General features: G+C 34.3%; 1 protein-coding gene across 1 annotated transcript in view; it reads right to left on the bottom strand.

Annotated features, from left to right (window-relative positions):
* Positions 1-13,167, bottom strand: part of ca10a (carbonic anhydrase Xa) — a 563,638-nt gene that overhangs the window by 291,307 nt on the left and 259,164 nt on the right. The window contains exon 3 of the mRNA XM_030121906.1: positions 10,791-10,933. Coding sequence (XP_029977766.1) covers positions 10,791-10,933 — 143 coding nt within the window. The remainder of the gene's footprint in view (positions 1-10,790; positions 10,934-13,167) is intronic.

Raw genomic sequence — 13,167 nt, 5'->3', positions numbered from 1 at the left:
CTCCTTCGGCATGAAAAAAAAACACAGCGATTGAATTTTTTTATGAACTCATTTTTCATGGAATTGCAAAAATATCCACTCAGCTGGACACCATGAGTTAAATTTTTGAAGCAAAGAAACAAGTATTTACTAATATATTGTGTGAAAACTATGAAATACATTTTTTTAATGCTGCTAATCTGATGTTTTGCCACATTTTAACATACTGCAAAATTAGTTATTACTCACTTTATAGGAGATAATATGCAAAAAAAAAAAAAAAACCTTTTTGTTATAAAAAAAAAAAGAAAGTTAATTACAGTCTAATACCAATAACAAGAAATTAACTTACACTCAAACATGTTACTGGAGATCAGATTTATTAAGAACAGCAAAGTTACAGCAATGGTATGTCCGCTTTATTGGCTGATATGGAACTAAAACGATAAAATCCATGAATATACAAGAGAACAGCTTTGAATAGCTGTCCACTGTAGTGACCACTATGCATGAAAGGGTTAATGTACTGTGAAGCCCGACATATGTCACTTATAAATGAACAGACAAAAACAATATTATCATTGGAAAATATAACAAAATTACTGCACACGCTAGAGTCTGTTTTCTCACGTCTACAAAGGGATCCAATCTGCCACAGTTTCAGAATAACTGATTGGCACTTAAATTAGCTGTCAGATTTACAAACGGTAATATCACGGCAGTTAATACCGACCTTAACTGACTGACAAGTAATTTTCGTTGTTCTTGCTCCAATTTTCCCTGTCATCTCACTACTGCTGGGGCCCCGAGCTGGGGTCCGCAACCCACTCAAGGGGGCACCAAAGATCATTTGAAGACTACGTTTGCACATGCGAAAGTTTGTGTGTAATATATGACATGCACTTAATCAAATGTCGGTATGTGAAATTATTTAAAGATCTTTCTGGCCACATTTAAATGCCTCCAAAAAGATGTAAAAATGAAGTATAATGGGAGGGAAAAGGAAGAAAAGACGTGAAATTACCTGGGGCTAGCCAAGCGCTAACGGATAGACAGCCTTCCTACATTTTTTTTTTTGGCCTTTCACAACTATTTTACATGCTATTATTTTACCTCCAGCTGCTCCTGTTTTTAATTAGACTTGTCTGTTTTTAATTCGTCTTTGTCACTTTTACTTTTCGGTATTTCTGTCAATATACGTTAGTTGGATGTTGCAAATATCTTGATTTATCTCGGCTATATTGTAAATGAGGTTGCGTCTTCAATATATCTCCGAGTTTGAATAAAGGTTATGATGATGATATTTATGGTAGAAAGATGAACAATGAAGAGAGGTGATCGACATGCACATACGGTGACCAGGGATAGGAGCCACATGTGGGACAAGGAGTGTGTTTGTGTTGGACAATGTGGGACTTGTAATCGTAATGCTGGAACAAAGTCTAGATTTTTAAACAATGTGCATCTTATTGTCGAGCTTATAAATATGAAAAAAAAAAAAAACAATTTGATTTGGTTGCACACAGTATGCATATTTTTGCACTTGGCATTTATTTTTTTGCTTTTTTTGCACAGGTTTCAACAACTTTTTTTGCTTGTGAAAACAAAACAAAAAATCTACTTGTAAAAACTCAAAAAAGAAACCTCAAGTTTCAAATATTGTAATTAAATACTTTTAGAAAATCAGCTTTTTAAAAAAAAAAAAAATAATTTGGCTACATGTTCTCAACCCTCAAAGGTAAACTAATCTACGTGCAGTAAAACAAAAAAAGGCATAACTGACAACATTAGAACAGCTGTTTCCACTTCCAGACAACTTAAAATTACTTGGACCTAAAACCTTTGTGCATCCAAACACAGAACAGTCAAACATTTAGCATTATAACACAGTAATAAAAATAGACTAAGATAAAGTAAATATCCTGTGGAATTTTGTCAAAAAAATAAATATCCACAAACATAACAAAAGCATATTTTGTCGCCTCAAGTCTCTCAGTTCAAACTCCAAACTTAAAAATAGTTAAAAGGGAATATGGATCAAATCTGACCAAACATCACATACGTACAGTGTCTTACTCGCCTCCATGTGCGATGGAGAAATAAGTTGGACATAGTTCGCAGAATACCCTGTGTCAATCACCCCCCCCCCTTTTTCAATCATGTATAAACATTTTCCATTCTTTTCTGTAGCTGCATTTTCTTTTTTGCGCGGAATTTCCATGATTTCCGCCAATATTTGCACGCAGGTGTCTGAGGGTTTTAACTTTGTTTTTTGTGTGTCAGTGGGCGGAGCTCAGGAGGACGCCGGTGACAGGTTGACGGACTCCTGACCCTATGTGTATGCTGGTTGATTGACAGCGGACCCAGCCAATGGTGATAGCGCTGTCTCCACTATAAAATGAAAGTTATGTTTGGAGAAAGGCGACTGTCCTGCACTTTGGAGAGACAGAGCCAATCAAACGTGGGACGTCATCTCAATTTGTGGGACGTGGAAAAAATGGTCATAATGCTGTGCAGTCCCGCACAAAGCGGGACACCTGGTCACCCTACATGCACATCCAGAAAATGAAAGATGTGCTGGCTCCCAAAAAAATTAGATGAAAAAATGAAACAAGGTTGTGCAAACCTTGTTTCATTTTTTTCAGAAAGATGAACAATACCTCATTTTGTGGGAAATAATGAAAACTTTTAGATGTGTGATTATAAAAAAAATGTTTAAACCTAATTTTATGGTTTAAAAATTGTAAAACTTATTTGGATGTTGCTGTTTCATGGTGTTTCAAGCAGAAAAGGGGTGGGGTTTATACCATGCACATCAAAGAAATAACATTATTCTCACACAAGGAAATGTAATTGTTATTATTGTTTTTTTTTTGTTTTTTTTTGTTTGGGTTTTTTTGCACCATAGCTCTGAATATTACCAATACTGACCCCTGTGTCAGTAGCATACAACCAGGTGACAAAATGCAAGTTGTATTGGTACTAAGGAAGCAATGGAAGCATCTAAAGGGAAAGTGACTGTCACAAGATGTTAGAATAACCTTTTTAAAGAGTCGTTGAAAACAGATTCTGATCCTCTTGAGCAGTAGGAGAGAAATCCAAAGCATTATCTGTGCTTGGCGTTTGTAACAAAGTGTTAGTTTTCCTCAACTCATCAATCCTTTCAGAGTGTCTATTTTGTAAAGCTGTCTTTAGTCTCCGTAATCCCAGAAATTCCCTGCCTCCAAAGCATGTGGACATGGTTCCTACAGTAGACGGAGAGAAAAGGTTGGACTTTTTCCACAGACTTTCTTTATTTTTTGGTATATCAACAGATTTTATATAAGTCTACACAGGGAAAAAAAACAGTGTCAATTTAACTCTTAGAGAGATGAATTTAACATTTGGTCCCACTCAGAATTAGAGTTAATTCTACTCAATTCAGTGTCAAAACTAACAATGAAATGTGTAAAAAAAAAAAAAAAAATTAACACTACTGTAGTGTTTTCACACTGTTAAGAGTAATTTGATTATAATTTATGGAGCTCTTTTTTACTCCAGATTTATTTAAAAAAGAACTATAATGTTTTAATATTCATTTTTCTGCAGTGTTATTTCCTTCCTCAGTTTGCACCCTGCACTAACATTAAAACAATGTAGAATTGCAGGTGTCACTAAGGTGGGGGTCGTGAAGAGCATAAGTTTGTTCTATGGGTTTCAATCACCATAGGACATGTTTTTACTTTGAAAGAGCAAAAATTACAGTAATCAGGTTTGACACTGTTCTGCCTGGTGTCACATTAATAAAAAATAAACATAAAAAGGCCAAATAAACATAAAACAGACATATTAACCTAAATAAACATTAACACTAACCCTCCCTTCAACCCCTGCACATAAAATAGAACACAATACGTAAAATGTCCAGTACCCACAATGCAATGCAGCAGACTGGCACTAATCATCACTCTATAGAGTTGAATTTTTCTCTCTCTTCTGCCCAGTTTACTCAGTTCTGGTTATAGTTGTTCTTACCATTACAATTATCTCCATGGTTTTTACTGTTTGTATTGTTGACACTTTCTTGTGAGGGTCTTCGCCACCTTCCTCTTTCTTGCCTCAAGGTTGCACAATTAGCAACCAAGTTAATTTAGCTCTACTAACCATATGTGACACATTTCCATTATAAAAAGTTTACTGGTATTAACATTGCAGGGTCAAAATCATGGCAACTTGACTAACAGTCCTTCAGAACTGGACAAAACTCAAAGAATATATCCATCTCCACTACCATCCTCTCAGCCTTTATCAGATTGCCTCTAAATTACCCTAATAGCATTAAAATTGTACGATTATGAGTCGTGTTCGTAGACCCTGGACACTATCAGGTACCTGCTCTCCAAGCAAAGACCATGAGGGAGCAGTGGGGAACCCTGGGTAAAATGAGAAATTATTAAATTTCATTTTCTATTCAAGTATAAATGACCCCAGTCAGGAAATGTTTGAGGGAGTACTTTAATCCCAATACTCTAATTCCCTTTTATATCTATTTTACAGTATTCACTAAGTTTTAAATGGGTTCACAATTCAATATTAGACTAGCTGAACTAAATAAAATCTGATCAGACACAAGTCCAAGAGTCTAATTTGGGTCTGCTTTGGAGATGAGGGCATGTGAGCGGGCCAACGTTCCCATAGGTGGTCTTCTGCAATGTATCCTATATCCTCCATTACTGCCCAAGGCTCACCCTGTACTCACTGCTGGCACGTAAACATAAACAAATCATAACATTAATCTCACCATGCAACTGTGCACATTTGAAAGCAGCCCATCTGTGAAGGCTTCCCAATTAGTTGTTGTCATATGGCACAGGATGGAACAGATTTCTGATATGCACTGTCCTTGGTGCACTACTGTACAGGAAGAATGCTCTGAAACAGGCAGTATAGGTCGTCTAGTTTACAGTTATGATGTAGAGTTTTGGTGGAAAATACTTAAAAGTCTCATGTTGTTTCATTTTTACCCAAAGGGAAGTTTGTTTGGTTGTTTAACACTCTAGCAGGAAAACAATCATTTTGATTTACTCCACATTTGGTTTATAGATTTCCAGTGACCCAAAATAGATGCTATTATGTTTTGGGAAAAGTAGGTCAAAGTTTAAATTTTTTATGAATTAAAAAAATAAATAAATAAAAAAAATTCCTCCCATTTACTTATAATGGTCGAAATTTCAAATGTCTGTAGCAGCAAAATTATTGGTTGAATTCATACCAAATTTGGTTTATAGATTTCCAGTGATCCAGAATAGCAGTCATTGCATTTTGGGAAAATTAGGTCAAAGTTTAGATTTTTTATGAATTCTTTAAATCTTTTTTTTTTTTTTTTCCCTCATTTAATTATAATGGACAAAATTTCAAATGTCTTTAGCAACAAAATTATTGGTTGAATTCATACAAAACTGACTTTACAGATTGCTAGTGACCCAGAATAGATGTCATTACATTTTGGGAAAAGTAGGTCAAAGTTTAAATTTTTTAAGAATTTCTTAAAAAAAAAAAAAAAAAAAAAAAATCCCCCCTATTTACTTATATTGGGTGAAATTTCAAATGTCTGTAGCAGCAAAACTATTTGTTGAATTCATACCAAATTGGTTTATAGATTTCCAGTGACCCAGAGTAGATGTCATTATATTTTGGGAAAATTAGGTCAAAGTTTAAATTTTTTATGAATTTCTTTAAAAAAAAAAAATAAAAAAAAAAAAATTCCCCCATTTACTTATAATGGGCGAAATTTCAACTGTCTGTAACAGCAAAACTATTGGTTGAATTCATACCAAATTTGGTTTATATATTGCCAGTGGCCTGGAATAGACCTGGTTACATATTAGGAAAAGTAGGTGAAAGTTCAATTTTTTTTATGAATTTTTAAACCTTTTTTTTTTTTTCTCCCATTTACTTATAATGGGTGGAATTTCAAATGTCTTTAGCAGCAAAACTATTTCTTCAATGTATACCAAATTTGGTTTATAGATTTCCAGTGACCCAGAATAGTTGTCATTATATTTTGGGAAAAGAAGGTCAAAGTTTAGATTTTTTTAATGAATTCTTTAAAAAAAAATAAAAAATTCCCCATTTACTTATAATGGGCGAAATTTCAAATGTCTGTAGCAGCAAAACTATTGGTTGAATTCATACCATATTGATTTTATAGATTGCCAGTGACCCAGAATAGATTTCATTACATTTTGGGAACAGTAGGTCAAAGTTCAAATTTGTTATGAATTTTCTAAATCTTTACTTATAATGGGAGAAATATGTGCTAGGGGCGGGGTTTGTTGTGCCTGGCATCACTTGTTAGATATATTAACTGTTTATATGTGTATGTCAAGGGGTTGAAAAAAAAAAAAAAAACCTCAACAGCCTGGGATCAGATTTTTATTTTTTTTTTTTAAGTGTTTTCATTACACATTGAGTCATCCAGAAAAACATAATACAGTCATCTTTTCTTTTATTTTTATTTTTTTTAATACCTCAACCCATTAACATTCCCACCCTGTTGCACCATAAAAAGATGATAATTAACAATAATAAATAAAGAATAAGAAATTCAGATATTAGTCGCAGAGTCGTATTAATAAGACTACTCTGTAATAAGTGAGGGATCCACCTCTTTTATGTGATTCAGGTATTGAAAAACTTATTGGCACATCCTCTTATAGAATATCAATTTTTTTCCAATGTTAAATGTAAAACATCCAGAAACAAAGAGTTAAATGTTGGCGGTTATTTATCTTTCCATTTAAGTAGTATTAGTCTATGAGCTAGAAGAGTCTGGGATCAAATTTGGATGAAAACCTACTGTAAACGTCTGTATAATATTAGTCTACACTGGTCTTGCTATTTGAGTACAATTTGCCTGATGCAACTTAATGGTCACATCGTATTTTTTTTTTTTTTTTATTCCTGCACATTTACTTTTCCATCACTTAATAGAAACAGTCTTCAAAGGGATAAATCTTAACTCCTGCTTCGTAAAAATTGTTTTTTTTTTTTTTTTTTCCAAATCAGACTACAACAGCCTGTCATATAAATAGCTGTATTTTTCCATAGCAGCAGCTGTGTGGGCCACCTCAGTCTATAATCAGGACAACATAAACCTGGAATCCATCTGCAGACTGTGAGTCATAAGTAGAGCTGAAAATCACTTCATGAAATAATCATTTTAAACTTCATTCCCAGTATTTCACTTATTGATACAGACTGTGACACACTGTCATTGTCTGGTTTACTCCATCATGGTTTTCCAATAATCACAAAGTATTCTGATGAACACACACTTAACATGAACCATGTTGCTGATGATGTAAATTCATTCTAGGATGAAGTTAAAGCTTAGTGTTATTGTTAAAATCCACAGCGATAAAAATGAAACTAACCACACAAACTCCATTTTACAATATATATGCGAGCACACAAAACACACAACTGAACCAGACCCAGAACCAGCAGCCTCTGAAACCACGAGAAAAAATGAAGCTAACTAAATGAGATGAGTAGAAATGTAAACGGAAACAAATCGACAATAACTTTACGTGTTTTTGTGTTTATTAAAATGACTAAAACTCTGGGGCTCCGCTAGCACAGTTACAGGCCCCATGAAAGCTAAATGATGTGGGTCCTTTATAAATTCATTAGGGGGGGGGCAAGGTTACAATAGTTTTGGATTTTTTGTTATAGTTTAGTTTTACTTAGTTTTGACTTTTTTCTCTAATTCATTTCGTTAATTCGTTTTTAGAGCAGGTTTGCTAGTTTTTGTTAGTTTTCATTTTTTTCTAAACGCTTAGTTTTAGTATTAATTTTCGTTTTGTCATATCTTTTATCTTCTTCACCGTCGTTTTCAAATAAATCCCAGACAGGACTCTGCTGCTTTCTCCCGGCTTTAGTCTCCATGTTTCCAGGTAGAGTGGGGACCAGAAGACGACTAAATGACAAGTGACAAGAAGTGACGGATCGTGAAGTACCGTCTGGTGCCGCTAGCTAAAATTGCTAGAGCGAAATAAATCGCTTTCATATCAGTCTGACGTAGACGAAAACTAAGGGAATTTTAGCCATAATTTTTATATGTTTTAGTTTTATAAGCACACAATACAGTTTCAGTTTGTAATCGTTTTTTCTTTTAATTATAGTTTTTATTTATTTTAGTGAACGAAAATGTTTTTTCAATTCTAGTTTTCGTCATTTTGTTAGTTTTCGTTAATGATAACAACCTTTGGGGGGGGGGGGGGGGGTGTACATGGGGTAGGGGCAGCAGTTATATACATGAGGTTATATAAATGGGGTTTTGATCCATAACTAACATAACAAACACTGCCGTGAAGCAAAAGTGAAAAGTAACATGCTTTCAACATCCGACTCCCGGCTTCTACGCCTTTGTTTCACGGCCGACCTTACACAAAATTTCACAACTTGCCGGGCCCCATGAATTTGTCATATTTATCCCCCCTTTACGGCGCCCCAGCTGAAACTGTTCCGTTATTTTGATAATATATCACTGCACTGAACGTCCATCTCACCGGGACAAAAATAACTTCAGGACTGAGAACTTTATGCAGCAAAAGACAATACTAACAAAAAATAATACATTCATTATATAAAGCAGAGCTTATAAACAGCAAAACAGATATACAGTTAGTGAAACTTGATAACCATGGCAACTCAGACGCTGTGTTGATCTGTTACTATGCCTGTGCAAAATTACTATTTTACAATGTTGCTTATAATATTACACATTAAAACCACAATTCATTGCAAGAAGGCAACGTAGCAACGTAACTTTACAGCTTAATTGTCAGGTCTGAGGCTGAAAAAAATCATTAATTACCATGATTATAGTGTAATTTTATGCACACTCTCAATTATATATTTTCTACACCAATGCACAAATATGCAACAGGATGCATCTTAGAACTGAAACATTTTTACACCGGTAGTACAACAGTAAATGATTGTATTTTCAAAGCTTTAATTTTATATTACAGCCGTTACATAAAACTCCAAAACATCACAATTTATTGAGTCTTTAACACCCATCAGGTTACCTTTGACACATTAAAGGGTTAGAGTTAGGATTACTTTAAGCCAGTTTGAGTTGATGTTGTTTAGATTGTGTTTTAGCCACATTCTAAACGTAGAAATTAACCCACAAAGACCCAAACAGCTACTGATCTAAACTGTTTAATACCTGTTAATCCACTAATTCTATCAATACATGTAAATAATTGGTGTAAATTACAGTTTGTCATCTTTTATGGTCATCAGATATGACCCGTGGTTGCAGTGGAAACACTGTCATCTTCTACAACATTGATGCAACAGTAAATCCAATGGAGTTTGATAAACAACAGTGGATGGAGATGTTCGGTTAATGTTATATTTTGCTGAAAAAGTCCTATTTTCTCCATTTTTCTCCGTTTCTGATATTCTGATAATAAACTTTAATCTGAGCTTTTATGAACATCTACATGATGAGTGAATTAAATATAAGAAAATATCTGATTTTTATTGAAAGAATGAAAAATACAGAGGATAATATTACAATAAATGATGATTAAAAACTTAAGAAAGGTTAAATAGAGAAAAATTCATTTGGGAGCGACCACAAAAGAAGCTCTGGGTGTTTATGGGTTAATTTTGTTGTATCTGTACAATGATAGTAAAGACATTCTATTCTATTCTATTCTATTCTATTCTATTCTATTCTATTCTATTCTATTCTGTAGAGAGAAGAAATTCATTTGGGACCTGATACAAAAGTACCACTGGGTTTTTATGGGTTAAATGCGCTAACAGATGCATGTTGAAGTTCCTCTATAATCCTAACCTCAAACCAGCACACACTCGCAGTCAGAAAAAGTGAATTATATACATTATATAACCTAAATGTCATCTAAATGTAACATTTATTTGCAACATACTATAGCAAACTATTACATGATCAAAAACAAATTAATTTAGCAATAAATGTCTCCGTTTTGCATGTGTGGGGTCAGAAATTTGTGATGTTAAAACAGGGTCACGAGTCAAAAAAGATTGGGAACCACTGATTTACATTGAAAAAATGCAAAATAAAGATAATAATATAATGATAAATGGTGATAAATGACTTAAAAAAGGTTAAACAGGGCCATAATTGCACTGAATACTGCTGGATATAAATTGTGTGGAATGCTGAATGTTGTCCAGAGTATATAATGATGTTTTATGTGTCTTTTATACTTCTAGTAACACTCTTTTTTTCAGGCTGCTTTTTAGATATTTATGCCGTCAGGGTTTTCCTTGTATATTTTAGTATTTATACTCTTTATATACATTATTTATACTTTTTTTATGGCACCTAGGACAATTGCACTTTTTAATTTTGTTGTACCTGTACAATGACAATAAAGACATTCTATTCGATTCGATTCGATTCTGTGGAGAGAAGAAATTCATTTGGGACCTGATACAAAAGTACCGCTGGGTCTTTATGGGTTAAATGCGCTAACACATTCATGTTGAAGTTCCTCTATAATCCTAAACTCAAACCATCACACAACCACTGTCAATCTTGTGATATTTTCCGCCAACAATAAGAACTGATAAGATATAAACCTTATCAAACGTCAATAACGCTGAAACAACAATCAACACAACAGCGTCAAAGCACCACAGCGGTATTGTTCAACGCACAGAAGATACAACCAGCAAAAGAAAAGAACTCAACAAAGCACCGGCATCCGTCAAGCTGACAGTCGGGAATAAAAGCATATGTGTGTTTGTGTGTGTGTTTGTACCTTGCGTCCACCCGTGTTCAACTTGATGGGCGTGAGGAAGGGGTCAAAGATCATGTGGCTGGTCTCGATGTTGACTGGCGACTGCCTCTTCCCCACCGAGCACAGGTTCCAAGCCGAGTTTACCAGCCCCCAGAAGGATGGCACTGCAACACAACAAGACAGAGCGGGTGAACAAAAAGGGTGAACATCTGCACCGACGAGATAGGAGCGCATTCCACTGAGAGGTCACAGAGTGATGGGCAGAGTTTGTGCTTCAGCAGGTTTTCCATTCAGACCTGCCAGGCTCTCAGTGGGAGAAATGCAATTAGCAGGATTTAACTGATGTGTGCTTTTGATGGCCTGTAGCTGGACCGGTGGAGGCAAACTGACAAACGGCCTTCAATTTGGGTTTTTGCTTTTTTATTCTGCAATCAGAAGGGAGTCCTAATCAATTCTATTACTACCACAAAAAGTAGAGCGTTAAGCGTGTGTGTAAAGTACTAACCAAATTAAGGATCCATTAACCCACTGGTGTCAAACATGCGGACCGGGGGCCAAATCCGGCCCGCCAAAGGGTCCAATCCGTCCCTTGGGATGAATGCGTGAAATGCAAAAATTACACTAAGATATTAACAATCCTTTTAGCTCAGGTTCCACATTCAAACCAATTCAATCTCAAGTGGGTCAGAAACAGTCAAATACTATCATAATAACATAGAAATAATGACAACTCCAAATGTTTCTCTTTGTAAATGTAAATATTTTCATGTATTTACACTAAAACATCATATAATTTTGCAAAAAAAATGCAAATAACCTGAAATATCTTAAGAGACGCAAGTACAATTTTAACAATATTCTGCCTGTTATTAAATGTTTTGTGTATTTGTAGATCCACTGTGATCTGTAAGTTCTAATGAACATGTGTAAATGATAAACTGAGGCAGAATATTGTTAAAATTACTCTTATTTTTTCAGTTTGTTCAAATTATTCACATCTTTTGAAAGGATAGTTTGTAGATGTAAACCTTTTCATAACCATAACCAATAACCAATTTGTTAGACATGTTTGTGTTATATTATGTTTATGTTTGTTCAAAAATAAAAATATTTGAGCATTGAGGCCCGATGTATCAAATAAGATACAAAATAGTTTCAATTTTGTTTATGAGTTTCACATACAGGTGGAGACCCTTTAGGCTAATCAGTACAATTTTGATAGTAGCTAGTATTACACACTGTTGCTACTGTAGAGGAGCAGTTCTATTAGTGCTGCAGAAAGACACTAAAGAACTCTAACACATCTTAAAGCTGTGTATGACTTTTGTCACCAATTTTTCATCAAATCTGTAAAACCAGAGTCATAGCCTAAGTATCACGAAATTGTTCACTGTGAGGGAAAAGATTCAGGTGCAGAATCAGGGAAAGACTTACGGATTCGTGAAACTTAGGCTATGACTCTGGTTTAACAGATTTGATGAAAAATTGGTGATGATAGTTGTATGCAGATTTAAGGATTTTCATTGAAAACCTGACCTGAATTTTCTACCTAAAAATCTTTATGCGTTCTGTTGTCAAACATCTACAGACGGCAACTGAGAGGGATGTTGACTTAGATATGGAGTTAGCTAATGTTAGCTCATATACATCAACAACCAGCTTCTAGAACAAAACAACTTTGTCCCTGTTTATTGGTCCTGGTAATACATGACAGATATGACCTTTTACTCATATTACATACACATTTTGCTTCTTTGTCTTTGACTCATATATTTATTTATTTTTTTAATATGTCAAAACAACACACTGTAAAACACTTTTAAAATGCAACCTTTCAACCCTCCGGTATCCCATCCAGCAAGGCCCTTACTAAGCACCAAGTGTGCCTTTTTGGCACACTTGTGGAGTAATGTCAAAAAAATTTTCATACAGTTTGTTTTTAATTCTTTTACACTTTTTTTCTACTTCATCAACTTGAGCTGTAAATAAAAATACCAAATACTAAATAATTGTCACATTTTTTTTTAACCCTTTAAATGCTGCATTTGTAATCTAAACAAGCCATTTTTTTTGGATGCAAAAAACACAAAAAATTTATTTTTTTTATATACTATATAAAAAGTGGATCACATCTTATTTGATTTTTTCATCCTGGCATATGTCAATGATTAACTCCAACACTGGTTAATTTGCATTATTATTTTTGGCACTACGTCAAATCTTCAAAAATACTAGCATCTGTTACCAAGTGTGCCAAAAATGCACACCTATAAATCAAACTATTAAATATTATATATTGATTTATTTTTCTGCTCTAATTTGATTTTATTTTTGTAAATAAAGTCAGTCCTAATCATACATATCAAATAGAAGAAATAGTGCGTTTTAGGCACACTTG

This window comes from Sphaeramia orbicularis, chromosome 19 (assembly GCF_902148855.1).
Source record: "Sphaeramia orbicularis chromosome 19, fSphaOr1.1, whole genome shotgun sequence".
NCBI classification, from domain to species: Eukaryota; Metazoa; Chordata; class Actinopteri; order Kurtiformes; family Apogonidae; genus Sphaeramia; species Sphaeramia orbicularis.
Note: the sequence above shows the minus strand (reverse complement) of the source record. Positions and strands in the feature narration are given on the sequence as shown.